At 51.3% G+C, this 22859-nt stretch overlaps 2 protein-coding genes across 3 annotated transcripts in view; one reads left to right on the forward strand and one right to left on the reverse strand.

Annotated features, from left to right (window-relative positions):
- Window positions 1–9121, forward strand: part of ABCC3 (ATP binding cassette subfamily C member 3) — a 43448-nt gene extending 34327 nt beyond the window's left edge. The window contains exons 27-31 of the mRNA XM_032428582.1: window positions 2143–2289; window positions 2429–2587; window positions 3156–3322; window positions 5835–6029; window positions 8521–9121. Of these exons, the coding sequence (XP_032284473.1) occupies window positions 2143–2289; window positions 2429–2587; window positions 3156–3322; window positions 5835–6029; window positions 8521–8629 (777 nt within the window). The 3' untranslated portion in view covers window positions 8630–9121. The remainder of the gene's footprint in view (window positions 1–2142; window positions 2290–2428; window positions 2588–3155; window positions 3323–5834; window positions 6030–8520) is intronic.
- A 2701-nt stretch (window positions 9122–11822) lies between these two features.
- Window positions 11823–22656, reverse strand: ANKRD40 (ankyrin repeat domain 40). 2 transcript variants are annotated; one of them, XM_032429044.1, is made up of 5 exons: window positions 22484–22656; window positions 17274–17422; window positions 16165–16647; window positions 13967–14148; window positions 11823–13112 (listed from the first exon to the last, which is right to left on the reverse strand). In XM_032429044.1, the coding sequence occupies exons 1-5, from the start codon at window positions 22615–22617 to the stop codon at window positions 12966–12968; spliced, it is 1095 nt and encodes a 364-aa protein (XP_032284935.1). In that variant the 5' UTR covers window positions 22618–22656; the 3' UTR covers window positions 11823–12965. The 2 variants fall into 2 exon arrangements, with proteins under 2 accessions (XP_032284935.1, XP_032284936.1); XM_032429045.1 differs by having other exon boundaries at window positions 13976–14148; window positions 22484–22650.
- Window positions 22657–22859: the final 203 nt, after the last annotated feature.

A 22859-nucleotide genomic window follows, 5' to 3' on the forward strand; every position in this document is an offset into this window, starting at 1 on the left:
CTACAAAACCCCTCCCCGGTCGAGCCCCTCTGTCTGCCTTTTACATGCTAGCACTCGGCAGCTAAGACATTGCTGGAGAAGACTCACTAATTCTACTTCACGTTTATGACCACACACCACTGCTGCGTATTCCCATTTTGCTTCCCCAAGAAGCATGTGTTCCCACTTCCAGAAAGATCTGTTTTGAACCTTCTTTCCTCCAACCCCCCATCTCCTCCCCTTGGCTCAGCCATGGACCTTGCGTGACTTGCCAGTGAGAAAACAGGGTGTGAGATATAAACTCCCTCAACCTTCCTGCCTCCAGGCTTTCCACTGTGCTTGTGGCCCGTTCACCTTCTTCCTTCCTCTTTTAGCAGGAAGTGTCCCTCCTCCGATCAAAATCCACCCCTTCAGACTTCACCTCTCTAATTACACCCTCCCGCTCCTACAGCCAGCTCCCTGTGTTGGATGATTCCCATCCACCGGCAAACATAAGCCCTCACAGCTTCCATTCTAGACACACAAACCAACCTCTCCTCCCCCTACGTTTCTCTGCTCTCCTTTGTCATGGAGCTTGTTTTAGAACCCACATGCTCTCCCCACTTCCTTATCACCCTTTATCACATCTGCCTCCCACGGTCTGGTTTTTGGCCCTGTCACTCCTCCGATGACCTGCCCAGTTCCAAACCCAGGGGACACATTTCTGTTCTCATCTAATTCAGCCTCTCAGCGACATTCAGACAGAATGACCCCTGCCTTCTTCTTGGAAGGCCCTCCCTCCTGGCTTCTGTGACCTGGGCTCTCCCTCTGTCAGTCTACATTGAGTCCCTGGCCTCCCTGTTCCTCCCAGTCCGGCCCCCCCTTTCCCTCCCCCTGCCTTCCCCGGGCATCTCCTATCACCCCCCTCACCCCCACTGTCTGGATCTTCAAATTCTCCCTCTCCGCATCTAGCATTCCCATTTCCCCCGTCCATACACCTGATCCTGTCTCCATAGCCTGAGAAGTTCTGCCCCCAATCCTGCTGCCCGTTCTCTTGACACCTCCTCGAGAGAATGGTCTCTACTGGCTGCTTTGCTTTTTGACCAGTGGCGGTCTGGCTTCCCCTGTCTCAAAGCAGGGCCGGCTTCACGCAACCCGCATGGTCACATAGGTCCCCACACTTAGAAGGGCCTTACGTTTGGTTTAATGTTCTGCTGTCACCACTTGGACCTTCTTCATAATTATTGAACAAGAGATCCCACATTTCCATTTTGCACCAGGCCTCCCAAATGGTGGCTGGTCCTGTCTCAAAGCCACCATCATCTTATGCCCTTATTTTAAGAACCTCCTCACTAGCTTCCGTTTTCCATCACCCCCGCTCCCTTCTCCTCATAGCAGCCGGAGGGATCCTTTAAAAACACATCAAATCACGTCATTGCTCTGATGGCTCTGCATCTTAGAGTAAAAAAACCATAGTCCTTAAAATGGCCTGCAAAGCCCTTCATGATGGGGCTACCCATTTTCTGTCTCCTACCTCTCCCCTTTGCCATCGTGCTCCAAACACACCTGCGCAGGCATTTCCAGTTTCTGTTCCCTCTGCCTGGCATGCCCGTCCCCTAGATATTTACTTGGCTTGTTGCCTCACCTCTTTCGGGTCTTTATTTAAATATCGCCTCCTCCAGGAAGCTTTCCCTGACCACCCTGTACTTCTACAACACCAAGCATTTCTCAGCACTCATCACTTTCTTAGATTACATAGATTTGCTTCTTTGTTGATGGTATGCACCCCCACCCCCGCCATACTAAATGTAAGCCTCACAGGGAAGCAAAGACTTTGTCTTCTTCACCACTGTGATCCCAGTACCTGTCACAGGGTAGCCACTCAATGAACGGTGAAAGAGGGGGCTAGGGCAGGCAGGGAAGGGCAGCTCAGGCTCTGAGGAGAGAGTGGGAGAGGGCAGGATGGGAAGGTTTCGGAGCTCTGTAGGGAATAAAGGCAGAGAGATAAAGGATTCATTGAACCACAGGGTTGGCCCACAGGGGACACCAGGGGCTCTCCCCCAGGGCCCCTGATGGGTGAGGATGGAGGGGGCCTCAGGAGAGAGGCAGACTGAAAAGTGGGAGAGGGCCAGGCTGGGGAAGAGGAGCCACCCTGATGCAAGCCCACCTTCCCCTCCCGGCCAGGCCCCTTGGGTGATGGAGGGCAGCCGCCCCCCGGCGGGCTGGCCCCTGCAGGGCGAGGTGGAGTTCCGGAATTACTCTGCGCGCTACCGGCCGGGCCTGGAGCTGGTGCTGAGGAACCTGAGTGTGCGCGTGCGCGGGGGCGAGAAGGTGCGCGGGGGCCGGGGGTGCGCGGGGGCCGGGGGTGCGCGTGGCCGTGGCCAGCAGCTGGGGGCGAGCAGGTGCAAGCCGTGGCGCTGCCCGCGCCGGCTCCTCCCCAGCCCCGCACGGCCCCCCTTCCTCCCTCCAGGTGGGGATCGTGGGCCGCACGGGGGCCGGCAAATCGTCTATGACCCTCTGCCTGTTCCGCATCCTGGAGGCGGCGGAGGGTGAAATCCGCATCGACGGCGTCAATGTGGCAGACATCGGCCTCCACGACCTGCGTTCCCAGCTGACCATCATCCCGCAGGTACGAGCCTGACATGGACTGGCCATGCTGACCAACCCTGCTGTGTAGCTTGGGGTCCAGGCCTGGGACCCCTGACCACAGCAGGCGCAGAGCCACAGAGCGGCCACCTGTCATGGATCCGAAAGAGTCCGCCGTGTCCTGGCCCAATCAGCCTCTGCGCTCCGACCTCCAGGGCCACCGCTTGAGACCAGGATCTCGGGACCCTTCAAGCACCCCACCCTCTGAGAGGCTCTGCTCTGGTCTCCCTGTTCCACAGCTCGGAATTACATATCACTCTTTCTGGCTCCTCTGGAGTTTTTTTTGTTTTTTGTTTTTTTCCTGCTGACTGGACACTTTGGAGTCTGATTAGCAGCTCCACTTTCTGCTTTGGTGGAGGACTTCGAGATTGGCAAAGCTGAGGTTTATCACTTCCCCACAGGCATGTATCTGGCCGTGGCCTCCCTCCTGGAGGGCCGGGGACGGAATGGGAGTGCAGCCACCTAATCCCCTGCTTTTTCCCTGGCCCTGGGGCCCATGGCTCCTCTTGGGGCCTGAGCTGCCCTCCTCTGAGGCCTTGTCGTGTCCCCAGGACCCCATCCTGTTCTCTGCGTCGCTGCGTATGAACCTGGACCCCTTTGGGCGTTACTCGGAGGAAGATATATGGCGGGCCTTGGAGCTATCCCACCTGCGCCCCTTCGTGAGCTCACAGCCGGCGGGCCTGGACTTCCAGTGCTCTGAGGGAGGGGAGAATCTCAGGTAACCACTGGGATTGGGTGGGGCAGGGACAGCACCCTGAGGAGCTAGAGGAGCTAGCATCAGATGACACAGAGTCCGGGCCAGCCCCCTCTGGCCCTCCCCACTCCCATCCTAGCCTGGGTGTGCTTAGGGAGCGTCGATTTGTATTGAACATATACTGTGTGCTGGGCGTGGTGCACCATTTCACTTCCTCACACAAGCCCCAGACGCGGTGATGGCCCCACTTGGCAGATGAAGAAACTGAGGCAGAGCCAAAGTCACCTAGCTGGGGGAAGGCATGCCTGGGATTTGAGTCAGGTCCGGGAGCTTCCAAAGCCCTATTTAGTCCTGTCCTGTGAGGTTGTCAGCGCTGTGCTTGGCCTGGGGTTGCGGGGGGGGGGGGGGGGGGGGGGCTCTGTACTGTGCCTGTGGATCAGGTAAGAGGAAATCTATGGTGCATTAGGGACATCGTAGATACTTCCCAAAATGGCTCTGCAATCTCATCTGTAGCTTAGGGGTGAGCAAAGTAAGCTCTCCGAGGCCTTCTTTGCTTTCTTACAGCCCCAGTGTTATATCCCCAGCCGCTGGGCTGTTCAACAGGGAGGGCCAGAAGTCACTTCTTAAGTCCAAAGGCTTGAGTTTCCCCTACCTGTGTTAGCTGTGTGACTTGGGGCAAGTTGCTTGACCTCTCTGTTCTACCTCTTCCTTCACTTTAAAATGGGGACAATAACAGTCCCATACCTCTTTGCACCATGCTGCCCACTAAAAATATAACGTGAGCCACATATATGTAATTAAAGTTTTTTCCAGTAGCCACATTAAAAAAAGAAAAAGAAACAGGTGAAATAAATTTGAATAGTGTATTTTATTTATCCCAATAGTATCCCAATAAAATATTATCGTTTCTACAAGTAATTGATATAAAAATTATTAGGGATATTTTGCGGTTTTTTTCGTACTAAGTTGGAGCTCCCATGTGTATTTCCACATTTCCGGTACCTCCCAATTTAGACTAGCTGTATTTCAAGTGTTCAATAGCCATGTGGCCAGTAGCTATCGTTTGGACAGAACAGTCTTTAGGTCATTGTGATGAAATAGAAAGCACTTAGCCTGGACATACTCCTGTGATATTTAGCTATTCTTATCCTTATTTGTATTATTCTGCTCAGTCCACACCCATGGACTTTCTCCAGACCTCAGAAACAAAAACAAAACCTTTACATTTGCTCAGCGCTTAATAGTGTTCAAAGCACTTTGGCATCCACTATCTTGTTTAATCTTTGCTGCGGTCCTGTGGGCCAGAAACGAAGCTCCAAAGTATAAAATTATTGTCCAAAGTCACTCAGCTAGCAAAGGGAGGGGCAGGGGCTCAGGGGAGCAGGGGGTTTTGCCCCAAACCCTTCCTCGCTGTATCACAGCCTGGGGTGGGACACCACCGCCCCCCCCCCCCAGGCAGTCCTGGGAGACTGAGTATGCCCTTCAGCTGGATTTCACTTACACAGCCATGTTGGGGTGGCTGGTAGACAAGCACAAGCTTCCAGACCCTGCGCTCCGTAGCTGGTTTTGCTCCATTTTCCTATCCCTGCTTGCTATCTGCACCTCTCCTAGAGCATTTCTTCTATCCCCATAGATGCCAGGCTCTGATCCGGGTCAGCTCCCCTCCTCCCTCACTGAGCTTGTAGCCACTTTAATAATCATAACCTGCATCCTGTGCCAGTCCTACCATAAATCAGCCCTGAGTTCTAGCTGGAGGCTCACTCTGCTGCCAAAACCTTCATTAGCTGCGGGAATGGGCCAGGGAGAGAGCCTGGCCTTCACTTGGGCTGTGGTGACTCACCCCTTTGGGAAAGGCTGAGGTATTTGTCCTTGGGTGTGGGGGTACAACAGCCTCTGTGGTTGGGAACACAGCCTTGCTTTGTTCACTGGCTCTGGCTTCCAAGGCAAGAGGTTGAAGGTATGCGGCCCAACCTCTCCTCCACCTCCCCAGTGACCAGACACAGGAGTCCCCATGACCTCCCTTGCCCTGCCCCTTCCTGTTCCCACAACAGAGCCCTGGCCTGCATTCCCCCATGGGGCTGGGAGATGCCTGTCTGAATTGTGTGATATTAAACTCAGCAAGATGGCATAACGTGCGCACATATCCAGGAAGCGCCATTTAAGTGTGTTCTTTCTAGAGTGTAAATGACTGATGGAGTAAAGCAGAGAAACATCATGGAACTAGCTGAGGAGCCGAGGACAGGGGAAAAGGCCCAGAAAGAGGAGGCTGAGGGTGCCAGAGACAGACTGGATTTCACAGTGTTGTTGAGCACGGCCTCTACCCCAGGCCCTGCATCATCCCTGTGGGGCCCAGACCTCGATGACTCCGTGTTCTGGGAGGACTGGGCTGAGGCAGAAATGGGAGCGGTTAGACAGAAAGCCAGTCCTGGGTCACTGGGAAGGAATAGAGACGACAGCAGTTCAGGGATCGAGGCCTGGGCGGGGTGGGGGCAGGTGGGGGTGCTGGGCTCGAGATGCCTGCCTTCCCCGTTCCCAGCGTGGGCCAGCGCCAGCTCGTGTGCCTGGCCCGAGCCCTGCTCCGCAAGAGCCGAATCCTGGTTTTAGACGAGGCCACGGCAGCCATCGACCTGGAGACTGACAGCTTCATCCAGGCCATCATCCGCACCGAGTTTGAGAGCTGCACGGTGCTGACCATCGCCCACCGGCTCAACACCATCATGGACTACACCAGGTGGGGCACCAGAACCCAGCCAGGGGGAACCTGGTGGGGTCATCTGGGCCACTGGGAAGGCAGATTAAGGTGATCTGGACACAGGAGAGCTCGTGGGATTGTCTAGGGCCCGGGGAGGGGAATGGCTTCCCAAGTTAAGGGAGTCATCTGCACTCGGGGGGCCCAGCGACATTTTCTGAGACAGGGGACACTTTCAGGTTACCAGTGTGCAGGGAAGGGGCACACTGGGGCTCCCTAGGCATTGTGAATTGTGCCCAGGCCACCTCCCTCCAAACTTCTGTGAATGCTATGAGGTGGAGCTGGGTCCTTTGTGAACACGCTCGCTCCCGGAGCCCCGAGTTTAGAGCCAGCCCTTCATACCTCGCTCCCGCAGTCTGAGCCGGGCAGACAGATGAGGAAGCCGCTGAGAGAAGTGCGTGATGCTTGGGTCCCTGCCGTGGGGGGCTGGGCCCTGGTGGCACGGTGAGGAGCAGACGCTCTGTGGTGAGAGAGCAGAGGGCTGAGCCCCAGCCCCGGCAGCCGCTGGCGGCCATGTGACCTTGGCCAGTGGGCCAAACCTCTCTCTTGGGGTTGTTGTAAGGAGTCCATGAAATGAAGTGTTTCAAGTGCAGGTGGGCCTGGGAAGTGTTTCCTCCCCAGGCCCCTTCTGTAACCCTCCCTGGCACTGGTGTGTCTAAGGATTAGGGAAGGGGCCTTGCCCTCGAGATCTTAGGCCTTCCCTGGGGAGGCAGCCACTCAGCCAAAAGGAAAACCTGGGACCTATTCCCTCATTGTGTCCAGTGTTAAGGTGTGGTGCTGGAGGACAGGGTGAGGGGCTGGGGGGTCAGAAGCCTCACGGAAGTGACCCGGCGCTGGCCTGGCAGACTGGCCCCCCTGGAGACGTAGGAGCTCAGAGGGATGAGGGGGAGGAAGCTGCAGCCAATCTCTGTTGAAGGAGTGTGGGGGGAGCTCATCAACAGGCCTTCATTCACAACATAAACACCCACAGCAGGGGGACGTGGGGAGGATGCCAGGGACAGACGGGGCAATGGGGCAGACCTTGGCCCTGTCTCAGAAGCGATCTCACACAGCCCCCAGGGGCTTGAGAACCAAGCTGAGAATGCCCGATGCCACCATCTATCTGTTCCGTCTCTCCCCCACTCCCATCCAGCACCCCACTGAGAGAAGAGCGGGTGGATAGGAGGTGCTAGGCCCTGGGTCCAGACAATGGACAGGATGGGCTGAGAGGATCTGTTCCCAGGCCTAACTGAAAATGGTATTCACAGCAGCCTTGAGGGTAGAAGGCTCAAACCAGCCTTGGAGGTTGAGAGTTCATTCATTCTAGTGGGACCAGTGGAAATGAATCAGATAATCATGTATTGAACATGTAATTAGAGCCTGGAGGGAGGAAGCAGGGGTCCCTGTGTGTAGACTGGAGGAAGCCAATCCACACAGGGCAGCCAGGACACTATCTCCCCTAAGAAGAGAAAGTACCAGCCAGGCCCTAAAGGATGAGTAAGAGTTGGGGAGTGGGTGAGGAGATGGGGTACGTAAACACATTTTAGGCAAAGGATGCAACACATGCAAAGGCCCTGAAGTAGGAGGGCATAAGGGGCTAGAGTGCACAGGGTGAAGGGGGCAGTAGAACCAAGATGAGGAGGAGAGAGGGACAGGCCCCACTATGTTGCACTTCGAGGACCGTGGTAAAGCAGTCCGTCCTTACCCTAAGAACAGCGAGAAACCACTGAAAGGAGAAGGGGCAGTCTCCCGGGCTCCAGTTCGGGCAGTGGCTAGGCAGAGATGTGCACAGACACACTCCTCCCCAGGACATGTTTCCAGGAGCCCTGTAGGTAAAGAAACAGAGTACGGCCACGTGCTCCCATCGAGGGGCATCTCCCCAGGGCTCAGCAGAGCCCTTTCCGCTCCTGCCTCCCCCTGGAAGCCAGGCTGCTGACCCCGTCCCAGGTGCACCCTGTGCTTCATCGGCAGGGGATTCGAATCCCAGGCCCAGGCCTGACTCTGTGTGTGTGTGTGTGTAGATCCACCCATCAGGAGCAACCAGACTTGCAGCGAAAGTCCCAGATTCCAGCGTCAGGCCTCAGCGCAGCCTGGTTTCCTGCCGTGTGCCTTTGTGGGTTGGCACAAAGCAGATGGAAGCGCACAGGGCCCAGCGCACAGGCCCGTGGCTCCCTGGGCACGGTCCTGCGACCCCGGCGAGGGAAGGGCTCATTAGGGAAGGTTCTCGGGGCCCCGACTAGCAGAGATGAATAGCAGCCTTGTGTTTGATCCCAGAAACCGCCTCATCTGCCAGGAGAGCAAAGGGAACGGCTAAAATAGGCAGCCTTGTAAGCACGCACGCACGTGTGGCTTAGCGGCTGGGTTGGGTGGGTCGCCTGAAGCAGGAGGCTTGGCATGTCACCGCAGGACCAGAGTGGTCCCCGGAAGGGGAGGGGTGGACTCGAAGGCCAGGTCGAGGCTGATGGAGCCCTGACCACTTCTTCTCTTTGGCTAGGGTCCTCGTCCTGGATAAAGGGACGGTAGCTGAATTTGATTCTCCGGCCAACCTCATTGCAGCCAGGGGCATCTTCTACGGGATGGCCAGAGACGCCGGACTCGCCTAGAATAGATTCCTGGGACTTCCTCCCGGCCCTTCCTGGTTTTCATCGGGAAAGAAAAAGATACCACGTACGTCTGCAGGATGGACTTGATGGCAGACACCGGGGGCGTTTGTTGGGCGTTATGCCCTGTCACGTGCCTTCCAGAATAATTGTGCTAAATGCTTTAGATGAGGAAGCAGGCCTGAGAGGTGACTGACGTGCCTGAGGTCACAGCTGGTTTAAGGCAGAGCCCAGACTGGTGCCCGGGTCTCCTCTGATTCCCAACCTAGTGTTATTTCCACACTGTGCTGTTTTCAATCATCTCATGGAATGACCTCTGTACTCTATGATTTTTCATATTTTCTACTCTGAAGTATTTTTTTTTAAAGTAAAGCTTTTTCCTCCTGGAACAGCAGACTGCCAGGTCAGGCCGTCCTCAGGAACGGAGTCCTGTACTCTGGGGTGCTGGCCTGAATCCATTAAAAACGGGGCACTGACGAAATAAAGCTACATGGTCAACAATATGTATGCCCCGACGTAGCCTTTCTCTGCCTGTTCACAAGGTTTGGGGGTTAGGACCTTTGGGGGAGGCAAGGGGAGAGGTGGAGGTAGGCTTTATACATATCCACATGGCTGGAATTATCTGAAAACTTCAGACTCGAGAGCTTTTGGCTAGAAATGTTGTCTTCGCAGCCAAAATTCACTGGGTAATTGCCAGGAGTTCCTGCTCTGCTGTGCAGATACCGTAAAAAGGCGAGAAATAAAGCCCCTGAAATCTGACCCGACGCCTCCTGGGAAGGCTGCCGTGAACACCTTCACGTTTATGTCATCCCTCAGACCTCTAAGCCTGTTCCTCTAGGGGCTGAGACAGGCATGGTGCTTCATTTCCTTGCTCCTTTAGAATGTTCCAGACAGGTCCCCATAACCAGCGAAGCCTCTGAGCCATTCCTCTTCCTCCGTCTGGCCAGAGCTGAAAGTGGGAGCAAAGAGCAGCCTGGGGGCCGCACCCCCTCCCCCGCCAGTCCCGGGCTGGTAAACACATCTTGAGGGGATAAATTAAATTTGGTCCCAAGCAAGCCAACAGAGTGTTCATTTTCTACAGGTCAGAGTCCATCTGGCATAAGGCCTTCTATTTGGAATGGCTCTCTTCTTTGTTACCTTACGGAGTTTTTTGGTCTCTGACTGTCTCATTCCCTTGACCTTTCTGCTCTGTCTGATGGGACTGGTTGGAGGTGATGGTGTGTCTTTCTTCCCTAAATGGTCTGCAGTAGGTGCGGAGATGGCTCCTTTGATCTGGTTCTCCTCTACGTATCGGGTCGGCCTGTGCTGCAGGGCCATTTGTTAAAGGTTAATCACATTTTTTTTTTGGCAGCCTGTTTTGGCCCAGGATGTTTATGAGTGTATGGAAGAAGACTTCCACCCTTGTGATAAAGCGAGTATGAAGGCACAAATGCCCAAATTATTCTGCCTCTCCTTGGTGCTAAGAAAAGGTCTCTACTGTGCTCTCTGATTTATTAGGCCATTTTGGCATGATGTCTGCTTTGTGAGGCTCCAGCCGCCCTAAACTAACAGAAATGCAGATTCACTCAGCAGCGTGCTCGGCTAAAGATCTGATGGTGTAGGCTGTATTTCCTCTCCTGCCTTGGGAGTTTGCTCCTGAGCTCACTGAGGCCCGGACAGGTGCTGACAGCCCAAAGGAGAGGCTCAGTTGTGTAAAGTAAATAGGATAATCAAAAGCTGCCGTTAAGAGAGGATGACCTCCATCTAGCTGGCTCAGCGACTCCAAGGAGATGAAGCTCACTGCTGTGAACCGGGAGGTAAGGCACTGCACAAAGTATCTGTCTCCAGGTGCCACTGACAGGCACGGACAGCAGCTGCAGCAGAGAGGCGGCTCAGGTCAGGGGGACACTCCTTGCTATTTTTCCTCCGGAGCATGGTGTCCCTGGGACTGTCCAGGAACTTGAATCCCCTGGGGTTAGAAGTGCCGTGCTGCTTAGGAGGCCAAAACGAAAGAAGATGGGCTCAGTCCGTTAATATTTGATTTTAATAATACTTGTTATGTCTGAACAGTCGGCAATGCACAAAGAAAAAAAGTCTTCAGTGAATGTTTACACACAGTGTGAACACATGCTTTGAATATGCAGTGGAGGAGGGGTGAATTCACAGTTAACAAAGCTAAAAAAAAAGTCCTTGTTATAAATTACACAAAGCATATAAAAATATTTCTCTGAATGCATAGATTAAGACTTTAAACTCACCTACCATCAACTGTGCAGGCTCATCCCACCGCCAGACGCAGGAGTCAGTTGACTACAGAAGACTTGAGAAAGGAGAAGAGAAGCCCACGGAGGACTCAGCCCTCCCCTGAGATGCCCAGCCCCTCCCTCGCCCGCGTCTCTGGCTCCAACCTCCGTCTCTAACTTCCGTCTCTAAGCCGGGGGGCGGGGGGAATGCCCTGGAGCGACTCCTCCATAGGCCACCTCCGGGCTGGGGACCTCCACTGCCTCTGAGTCTCTATTGATCTAGATGGCTAGAAGAGTTTTTACCCCAGTGATTTAGACAAAAATTAATACTGGACTTATTTCCTCCGGGATACAACTAGCCTTCGTGTTATCAGTAAATTGTAACTTTTCCCAAAGGGAAGGAAAAAAGGTTAGTAGGTCTAGGTAAACTAGCTTCTGATTGGTTGAAACACAAGGGAGGTTTCCTTTCAAGCACTTCAGAGAAGGGATAATAAGTAACCTTTACTCAGTGATGCAAACACTGTACAAGGGTGAGTAAGTCACCATCTGTAACTGGTGGGATACGGTTAAGTCACCGGACGGAGTGACTCCACGAAGCTGGCCTTGAAAACACCTCAACCTCAGCTCAGCACCGCGCAGCAGCAGAAGGCCATGGGCTCAGCACAACATTCTCCTCCACTGACAGCTTCTGCGTGTTCTCGCTCAGTCATCGCAGTGTTCCAGTAAAATTAACACAGTTAGGAAGTTCAGTTTCTTTGGAAACTATAGGCACTATGGGGAAAAAGCTTCTTAAGACAGCAGGGACGCTCTTCAACAGCCAGCTTCGAACCCCTGCCCTCCTGTTTGTCTAAGTGTGCTCGTTCTTATTTCTAAAGTTACGCTGTTTGTCTCAACAAGACAGTGGCTCTTTGAACATTAATGACACGGAAGGAAAGGAAAAGAATTCTTGAATGCGCTCTTTAAAAACATTCGTATGCCATGCTCAAGAGTTTAATCAGGTGTCTTCCAGAACAAAGCCTGGGAAACTCACAACTGGCTTTGTTAAGTGGACTGGTGGTGGTAGTCGGGGAGCCCTAAGATCAAACAATTTGTTTATACAAAAAGCAACAGATTTCAGAGTTGTGTAAAAATCCTAATAATTTCAAAATAACTTTTATCTTTGATACAAAAATAAAGATGCTAACTCCTTTAGCTCAGTTTCCCACAATAACCTTTAAAAGAGCAACAGATTCGGTTTCAAAAATTGCTTTTCATTTCTAGTGGGAAATAAAAGTGGAGAACACGGGCCGGCAATGTTTGTGCTCTTCTCAGACGGTGCAATTAAACATGAAGAGGACAGGAATCGCTTCGGAGATTTAAAAGGGTGGGAAAAAAAAAAAAAGCAAGAAAAAAAAAAAGCGTTGCTCTTTTGGAAGGCATCAGAGAGCCCTCTAGTGGCCACAGAGTTAATGCAGCGATGACTGTCCAGGCAATGGCGGACTAGAGACAGAGAAGCAGGCTTGGGTGCTCACAAAGGAGAAAGGGGGGAGGAGGGGCAGCTCTTTTGGTTAACAGCATACTTACAACTAGGTAACTGTATTCTTAAATACTTTGAACCTGAGTAACATTTATAAATATGGTATGTGAAACCTCACAGCCACTATTCACACTAAAATTCTTTTGCCCAGTACCTGTGCTTTCCCCAATTTCCTCGGTCACCAGCTCCTGCTTCAGGAGAGGCGGGGGGGCGGGAGTGGGCGACACCAAAAGAGCATGTCCGCCCTGCAGGTGCACGGCCCGCAGGAGTGGCTGCACACAGGCTCCGTGCTCTCCACGTCTGCTCGGACAGCTCACTGACACGGGGCACACGGAACAGTGCGTTCAGAACGGCCGGCTTCTGCCTCTCCAGACCATTTCTCAGCTGTTCACAGCTTCAAGCAATAGGTTTATTGTGCACCAAGAGGCTTGGAAGAGTGGCACCGCTGCTGGGGAGGGGGGGTCAGGGGCTTCCTACCTTGGCAGAACGATGTTAGTGTATACTACACAGTGGCGCCCAAGGCATTTCGATCCATGGCTTGTCCTTGGCCCAGAGGGGATGTGCACTGCCACAATACTCAGCAGTAAAAGTCCCTGCTGCCTTAGTAAGTCAGTTTGGAGGCTCTCCTGTTGTAGCAGGGTCTTTCAGTCAGTGCGGATGCAGCATTTCTGAACAGAAAATTGTTCTCACTTATCGTTAGAACCAGTTCCAGCTCCTGGAAGTCTTGGAGTCGAGCAACGTCTTTGTCCTAAAACAAAATAGGTTGAACACATTAAGGGGAGTAACTTGTCTCTATATGTTTGGTGTGTTGTGTCGATACCAGTATCTCAGCTCATTTTAAAGCGAGGAAGAAAAAGAAGAAGGAGGAGAAGCAGGAGGAGGAGGAGAAGAGGAGGAGGAGGAGGAAGTGGGGGAGAGTGGGAGAAGGGGGGGAGGAGAAGAAGAGGAGGAGGAAGAAGAAGAGGAAGAGGGGAGGGAGAGGAGAAGAGGAAGAGGAAGAAGAAGAGGAGGAGGAGGATTGGGAAGAGGAGGAGAAGAGGAGGAGGAAGAGGAGGAAGAAAATCCCGGTGGCAGGCTGTCAGAGTGACAGTGCAGGACAGTCCCCCGGGGCGTGAGCTGGGTTGGCACAGAGGCGGAAGGAAGCCCTTAACAGCTGCTGCTCCAGGATGCGCACCCCCTGAAGCAAGAGGCCATTCAGATCCATTTTCCCCAGGTGCCCTGAGAAGCCATGGATTCTGGGAGGACCACACATGTATCCATATAGAATTGCCCTATCATTTAACCTGGTTCTTAACACAGGCCATATCTGATAGTGCACTGAAGTGATCCTTACATATCACTACACAAACAACCAAAAATAGGTACATGTGAATGGTAATTCAGAACATTCTCTCTGGTATCCTACAACTTTCAAAAATGTCATGTCCCTGTAGACGCAGGAGAGGGAAGAAAGCTCAATGACAATGTCTGGAAAACCACCCTTTGCTCCTTTTCTAGTCTCTTTTTGGTTCCCTACTATGATTCATACAGCCAAGGAGGAAGCTGGGTATTTTCCAAATGCAAAAAGCCACCAACCACTCATGCTTAACCGACCTTTCTTACCTTTCTTACCAGAGTATTGGGTAACTTTCTGATCTTCTCCACTTGATCTGGATTCACACCCAGCTCACAGCAACTCACTCTGAGCAATTCTTGATAGGTGAGCTCCTGTCGGTCCAGTTCAATTTCAATGAAATCATTTTCTCGAAGAGATGGGTTCTGAATCCTCACCTTGAGTACCAGCTCTAGAAATAAAGAGGGAGAAACATTAATGGATGGGGCCTGCACCGCCAGCCGATGTAATTTAAGATCTTTTCCAGAAGACGGGTCTACATAATCATGCCCTGTGCCGAAGGCCTGCACGAGGCCCCCCCCCCCCCCCCCCCGCTGCCGCCCCGAGAAAACCCAGCCCTGTCAGCAGGGTTAGCTCAGCCCCACTTCTGGCTCTGCTGACGCTTTCCTGCACTGTCTTCCCTACATCGAAGACTGGGGTTCACAAAGTAAAAGGGAGGTGTGTCAGGGGGAGACAACCATCCAGTGTGCAGAAGGACGATTTACTCCTGCTGCTGGAGCTGAGGAGGTAAAGGTGTATGAGCGGGTTTGGGTATCAAACCACATATGAGCAGGGCAGGGGAAGAGAGATGAAAGGAAGGCACAGGCAAGGTATGGGATAGGAGTGACTCCAAAAGGACTTAATAACTGTGAATCTATGAATCCAAAGGTATCTGTGAATGATGAAATTCCTTGTAATAAACACAGTAAGACAGCAGAAAGATAAGCTACTAATAAAAAAGACAGTCTAACTGTGATCTGAATGCAGTATACCTCAGCACGGGAGGAATCTGGACTTTGGGAGTAAATAAGCACTATTATTCAAGGGTCTGGGATCTAAGCCGTCTGCCCCTAAATTCTGAGCCTGGCTGCCAAGATGGCCCACGCCAAGCACCTACGTGGGTTTGGGGGTTCTGCTTTGCTCCTTTCATATGAATCCCTCATGGCACCCCTAGGCCAAGGTTATCAGCACCTAAATCTATTTCTTTCCTGGCTCTGTCCTCCATGCAGACCTAGAAGACATGACACAGCTGGAGTCTTAAGTGTACGCAGTGTCCACAGCCCTGTGTCTGACCACCACTCTCCGCCAGAAAGAACCAGAACTTGGAGAAACGGCTGCCTCCAGGGCTGCGGCTGGGAACATTACACTGGGAGCCTGGACCTTCTTGTAGCACCAGAAAGTAAGGACACGCTCCAAGAATGATGGGACATGTCCAAGTGACACGAGAACTGGCTTGAAGGGGCTCCTTCTGGACTGGTGTAATTTGAACATCAAGATGATGACAGTAATGAGTTATAACCTAAGGTAAAGAATCTACGAATTAATACTAATATAAAGTATGGAGGAGAAGGGAAGGTCCTTCTTTACAGCAGAATAGCAACTAGTATGGGGCGCCTGGGTGGCTCAGTTGGTTAAGCGACTGCCTTCGGTTCAGGTCATGATCCTGGAGTCCCTGGATCGAGTCCTGCATCGGGCTCCCTGTTCGGCAGGGAGTCTGCTTCTCCCTCTGACCCTCCCCCCTCTCATGTACTCGCTCTCTCTCATTCTCTCTCTCTCAAATAAATAAATAAAATCTTTAAAAAAAAAAAAAAAAAAGAATAGCAACTAGTATGTAGAGAAAGATGGGGGATCACATTCTACACAATACCTGGCGTGGACTCTTCAAAACTATTGAGGTCCAAAATGATAGAGAAAGGCTGAGGAACCTTCCAAGTGAAAGGAAAACGGAACAATAGGATAACCAAACGCAACGGGTGACCCCGGGCGGAGGGGGCAGGGGGGCAGGGGGCGGGGGGAAGGAGCGCACAGAGCTGCAGAGGGCACCATGGAGATAATTGACAACATCTAAATGTGGCCTGGAATAGAGAATGGTATTATAGCAAGGTTCCATTTCCTAAATGTGATCACTGGACTGTGGTTATATAAGAGACCATCCTTGTTCTTGGAAAATACACACTTAACTATTTCAAAAGGGCAGAAGGTAAACAATTTGTGAATCTGAGTAAGGACAGCTCCTCATACTAGTCTGGCAAAATTTCCGTAAGTCTGTGATTAGAGTCTCAATATACACATAAAGCCCACGCGCCCACCCTACTCCTCTCCGCCCCCCCACCGCACCCCTCCACCCCTCCACAACCAGGAAGTGCATCACTTGACCCCTGGACACAGGCTGCCCTACAGTGGCAGCTGCTTCCCACCGCAGGCTTACCTTGCATATTAAATGGAAATGCCCCCGTGAAGAAGAACGGCTGGAATGCTGGCGTCGGTCCTGCATATGTCCCATTTTGAGGCTCCAGAGACACTGGTGGCTTGGTCGGGACAGAAGAGAGCAGTGAGCGGCTCTGACTCACTGGCGGCTGACAGACAGGACCCGGTTTTGTGCTTTCCGGTGTTCGGAGGATGGCAGAGGGGGCAGACACGTCCCGGTTCTGAACCAGTGCCAAAGAGGTGTGGTCCCGTGGAAAGACCCCGGCCAGGGGAGGCTCCCCCGTGGGGAGCAAGGGAGGAGAGCCATCCACAGGGGGCGATGCCGGAGGTGTGGAGGGGCCCCCGTTCTGTAGCTGGCCTGGATCCTCTGCCGCAGGGGTGTAGATGAAAGGGAAGGCTGGGTTGGCCAAATAGTTGGGAACAAAGGGCAGTTCTGACTCCTTCTTCAGCTGGGGGAGGCTGTCGGCACCATCATCTTCTTCCACTTACAAAGAAGAAAACGAGTAACATTTACACAGCCCTTTAAAAATCACCAGGAAGAGAGTGTCTTGTGAAAGCCAGTGTCCTTTGGTAAGTGACATATTTTGTTCAGTGTTTACTGCCTCTTCCAATCAGAAGAGCAAAGAGCGTTCCATTAGGTTTATGATCACCATTTTTATCACCTTAAATTTTACAGATTAAAAAAATAAAACCTGGGGGCGCCTAGGTGGCTCAGGTGGTTAAGCGTCTGCCTTCAGCTCAGGTCATGATCCCAGGGTCCTGGGATCGAGTCCCACGTCTGGCTCCTGGCTCAGCGGGGAGCCTGCTTCTCCCTCTCCCTCCGCCTCTCTCCTGCTCATGCTCTCTCTCTCTGTATCTCTTTGTCTCAAATGAATAAATAAAATCTTAAAAAAATAATAAAAATAAATAAATAATAAATTAAAAAAAATAAAACCTGATAATGCCGACTTGTCTGGAAACCACGTGGAATTACTATCTTGGCACAGTAATATTACCTTTGCTTTTAAAAACAGATTTGTGGTTTGACTGGCATCAAGAATGTGGCCAATAACACCACAAGTCTCAAATTAGTTTGACAAAATCAAAGGTTGCCCCCAAACACAGACTCACCTCCCATGATCTTCCTGATTTCTCTCCTTGATGTCAATTGCACTGGCATTTCTCCTTTTGTCGTAAGAATCTCTTTGTCAGCTCCTGATTGTAATAAGTAAGAGACCACCTGACCATGATTGCGCTTACATGCCCAGTGTAAACAGGTCCTGTCCCAAGAAAAGGAAAAAAGAGTGAGTTAAAAGAGGAGAGGTGGTTTGGGATTTCAAATTCCACGTGCTAATCAAGAAATATATGCAAGCCCATTAAGAGTTCAGCTAGATTGGGCACCTGGGTGGCTCAGCCGTTAAGCGTCTGCCTTCGGCTCGGGTCATGATCCTGGGGTCCTGGGATCGAGCCCCGTATTGGGCTCCCTGCTCAGTGAGAAGCTTGCTTCTCCCTCTCCCACTCCCCCTGCTTGTGTTCCCTCTCTCTCTCTGTGTCTCTGTCAAATAAATAAATAAAATCTTAAAAAAAAAAAAAAAAAGAGTTCAACCTAGAACCAGGAAGCCAGGCTGGCAACCTCAACTTTCCTTTTCAGAAAGCAGGTGATCAAAATGTTTAATATGCTTAAAATTTATTTCTCAATTTCATTCTGGGCCCTTGGGAAAAACCAGTTTATTCTAGGGGCTTTCATTTCAATGTCTTCCACGAAGCTGGCTGGCTGGCTAACTCTAATGGTACTGCTGAGTGGTCTTCCATCAGTAATGCTCATTAGATTGTCCCAGTCTCTTTAAAATGTTTTTATAGTGTCACATTCCTTTTTAGGGACAATGGCAACTTGCTTCATATGCACTAAATGACACATGAAGATTAAATATTATCAGGCTAATAATCATCTACAGCTCACTCTGCTGCTAAAATTATTATTGCTATAGATATTCCCAGCTAAATCTCAGCTGCTCCCTCTTTTCCTTTTCCTTTTCTTTCCTTCACACACACACACACACACACACACACACAAGGTTTTGAATTTCCATTTTTTAAAAAGTTGGCTTCTCTAGTTCTCTCCATAAGGCTCATCTGCTTAAACGTACGGCGCTGCACACAGACTTTAATCCCTAAGGCACTTTAAAAATGTACACCAATGACCAAAATTTTCAAGAACAAACTCTTCTAACATATTAGACTCATTTAAGTAAAACTAATTATTTACCATTGTACACATAGGAAAGGATTATGCATACTCTGAAGGGCTATTATTTTAACACTGCATAGAAATATAATTAGCATGCTGGTTAAAAACTCCATCTTAACAGAAATGAAAGGATTCAGAGTTACTAAATTCATCCCCAGTTGCCAAAGCTGAATGATATTAAAGAAGGAAAATATTTTTTCCTCTCCGTTCTGAAATGCCCTCAATCACCAATTCTCTAATTGAACAGAGGTAAATATCTTCAGAGCTTATAGCCAAATACAATACGGTAAAGAACAGAACAATATGTTCAGTAGTGAGGGGTAGGTCACTAACCTGGAAGTGTACCTATCCAGAAAGTTCCTTTGGTTCAAGGGAGACATCGATTTGCCCTGGCCTCCTAAATATTTCTGACTTACAGAAAGCGAGCTTGGCTGGCTGGCTGGGAGCCACTCCACTGATATTTCAGAGTGATATCCTGCACTATTATTCATTAGAATTAGATTATCTGGGTACTTTTAAGATATTCTCTATGAAGAAAAGATTGTCAATTTGGGAGAAATAAGGGAAGAGGCTCAATCTTGGCTCCTGAAATACAAGCTCATGAAGATAAGGAAGTGTCTGCTTGGACATACAGGTACTTAATCACCGAACAAATGAACCAAGAACAAGGTGGACATTGCTCGGAGTGGAAGAATCCAATACATCCTTGATTGTGGGCAAACTGCAGCTCAGAGAGAGAGAGAGAGAGAGAGAGAGAGAGTGTGTGTGTGTGTAGCACAGGCTTGAAAAGTGAATAATTATAATGATAAGCGAGCATTCAAAAATGAATGGAGCATGATGAGAAAAATATGTTCCCTTTTGGAAATAAAGTACTCACTTACTGGTAGTAAATCACTTGTTCATGACAAGCTTGAGACTGAAGAAGCTAATTTACTGCCAGTGGGTCTGAGACACTCTGGGAAAACCAACTAGCTAAAGCATCACCATATAAAGTGGGGTTAAGTCAACATGGCATGATCCTCACAACCCCGTGCCCTGAGTGATAATCATTTACAGCCCAGACCTGTGTGGCTCTGGACAGCCATAACTCAGCCAGGGAGTATTTTCAACTTCTTCACGAGCCATTATACTTGTTCCTTAAAGCCAAGAGGTATGCACACACTTGAATTACAATTGATGTGGGAACTCTATCTCTGAACTTCAACTCTTTAAGCTTTAAATTTGCAGTCAGAATATCTGGTTAGTCCGGGGAAGTATTTCAGACCAGAAGCACTGGCCATCATTCATCTGTGCTGAAACTGTGGTTCTTGAGCAACTACAAATTGAAAGCAGTAATCTTTCTGCTTTTCTATGCTAGAGACTATGTTTTTTGAGGGTAACATTTATATCCATTACCCATCACACTGCTTAATAAGAAGAAAACAATAGTTAACACAGATATAATGCTTTTTACATGGGGGGACACTGTTCTAAAGGCTTCACATATATTAGCTCATTCGATCTCTGAACAACCCATGAGTTAAGTGCTGTTATCAACATTCCCCCCATTTTCCAGAAGAGGAAATAGAGGCAGTCAGCAAATAAATGAGCCAAACAGTACCCTAGATGGTAGTGAAGCGTTACAGGGATGATAAAACAAGGGAAGGGACTAGGGAGTGCCAGAGGCAGGGGAGGAGCAAGGTGCCATTTTAAATCGAGGGCCGAGGAGAGGCTCACCGAGGTGGCATCTACGCTAATACCTGAAGGAGGTGAGGGAGCAAAAGCACAAATTACTTAATCTTGCTGGGCCTCAGTTTCCTCATCTGTAAAATGGAGAGAGGAACATCGATGTTCTGGAGTAGACTTAGAGGGAAGAAAAAACACAAAGGCCTTGCATCAGGGCCATGCCTGGTGTTTCAGGAAAAGCCAGCAGGCCAGGGGAGCAGAATGAGGGGAGCAAGGGGGCAAATCCAGAGATGAGGCATAGAGGTAAGGAGAGAGGACAGTGCAGACAGGAAGTAGAAACTCTAGGACCACAGGCTTTTACTCAGAGAGGGATGGTGGCCATTAGAGTGTTCTGAGCAGAGTGAAACGATCCGACTTATGACTTAGTTTTACGTCAGGATCCCTTTGGCTGCTGCGCCAAGAAAAGACTGCAGGGTATTAAGGGTGGAACCAAGGAGACGAGTTGGGGGGCCGCAGCAAGAATCCGGGCAACAGGATGATGGTGGCTGGGTACCAGAGGGGTAGAGGTAAAGCTAGTGAGAAATGGTCTGATTTACCACAGCTGTAGGTAAAGCCGGCAGAATTAGCCGACTGGCTGGATGTGGAATATGAGGGAAAGACAGGAGGCAAGGAGGGCACTAAGAGTTCTGGCCTGAGCACCTCAGACGCCAAGCTGAGTAGGACTCAGAGGAGCAGGCCTGGGGGATGAGGGGAGATCAGGAATGCAACCTTGAACCTCCAACATGAGGTGCCTAATAGACAGCCTCCCTGACTGATGAGCAGCCTCTTCAGGTTGCTTCAGATTCAACGACTATAGACCGAGCCTACTTTGGGGCAGGCATCGTAGTTAGGAAAGTAGGGTCTGGAGTCAGATGCTGGCTTCCTTTCTAGTAAATTCTATGACCTGGGGGAAATTACTTAATCTTGCTGGGCCTCAGTTTCCTCATCTGTAAAACGGAGAGAGGAACATCGATGTTCTGGAGTAGTTGTGAATGAGATAATGAGGCAAAGCTCTTAGAGCCTTGTTTATGTCACAAACTCGGTAAATGTTAGCGATTCATACTATGCTTCATATCCTTCAGTGGTCACAACACTCTTTTCAAACAACTGGAAAATGAAGTGACTCAGGCAAGGTGGTATTAGCTAAAGCAGGAAGGGAGAAGAACCTGCGGGAAAGACCAGGCTCCTTCTTCTACACAACACTGCCTCCCACTGCCAAAACAGTGAGTCACCGTTTGTGAACCACAGAGCAACGCTCAGAGAAAGTACACACAGAACAGGAAGCTTGTTTGCAAACACTTTTAAGGGAAAAACAAAACAGAAAGGCAGTAGCTACTGTTTCCTGGCCTTCTGGACAGCTATCCAGGCTGTTTTCTTTAGGAGGTAGATAACTTCGTGAGGGAGTCAGAAAACCATTGGGGTTGTGGTCCCAGCTATATCAATAGCTGTGTGACCTAGGGTTAGTCACTGTGGTTGGACCCATCCATCTCCAATGTCCCTCTCAGTTCCAAAATGTATGATTCCATTTTAAAAAATAAAATCTTTCCAAGCTCACTTTAAGTCTAAGCTAGCAAAACAGGCGGGTTAAGCATTCCTTGGATCAAATAAAAATTTAAGTGTGAAGAGGACAGAATAACACCACATTCGGGAACTTGACACTAAAGATTTGACCAGCAAATGCTAAAATGAGACTCCCTATTTAATTGGGAAGGGCTCAGTCTGCAGGCAGGCATCTAGAGTCTTGATTCAAATTCTGTATTTAAGATTGTAATAAAAAAATAAAGCAAAAACACTCCATGGGATAAACGAGGAAGTCTTCCCTCAACAGGCAGCCGTAGGCAGCAGCAAATCACTGGGGCAGTGAGACAACAGAGAGACAGAATAGTGATGCAAGTGATTTTTTTTTCCCCCGGTCTTGGGAAATTGCTAATTTATAAGATTCGTATTTGCTCGGTTGCTTATGCTTTTTGCTCTGCACAGGTGTGTTCTCCAGAAGCTCCTAGGGCAAAATAATTCAACACTCGAACTGGGGTGAGCTCCATACGAGCTTGCGTGATCAATTCGTAGCCGCCAGGGTTCCGGCCCCAGCGAGCCAGGGTGGGGGGTGCGGGGCTCGGCGGGGCGGGAGGGGGGCCAGGGCTCGGGTGGGCGCTGCCCCGGGAGGACCACGTGGGCGGGGATCGGGGCAGGCCGCGCTCCCGACGGCACGGCGCAGGGCGGGGGAGGGCCCGGACTGGCCTGGCGAGCGCCCGGCCTCTGAGGCCCCGGCGCCGGGCCACGCCTCGGCGGGCGTCCGCGGGCAGCGCCGGGCCTCGGTCGCGGGCGCCCACCCCGCGCCCCGGGCCCCGGCCGGCTGCTCTGACCTAGGCCTCCCCCGCTCCCCACTTACCAGCCGTTGACCTCATTTTGGGAGTTCACATCCACCCCGCTCTCCACCAGTTTCTGCACCTCCCGAATGTCCCCCAAGGCCGCGGCCTCCCGCAGCCTCTCCTGCTGCTCCTTCTGCTCTAGGAGAGCGCTCATCTTCCCCTCGGGCCCAGGCCCCCGCCCGGCCTGCCCCGCCCGCCCTGCCCCGGGCCCGTCAGCGCCGCCGCCGCCGCGGCCCGCTCCCCGCCATGGGGAGAGCGCGGGGCTCGCCCGCCCTGCTCGCGCCCGGCCCGGGGCTGCTGCTCCCGCCCGCCGCCGCCCGCCGCTCCCCGGCTGCGCCCGGCCGCAGGCCCCAGCCCCCGCCCCGGCCGCGCCTCCCGCGGGCCGACTCCGGGGGA

Source organism: Phoca vitulina, unplaced genomic scaffold (genome assembly GCF_004348235.1).
Source record: "Phoca vitulina isolate PV1807 unplaced genomic scaffold, GSC_HSeal_1.0 scaffold40, whole genome shotgun sequence".
Classification (NCBI taxonomy): Eukaryota; Metazoa; Chordata; class Mammalia; order Carnivora; family Phocidae; genus Phoca; species Phoca vitulina.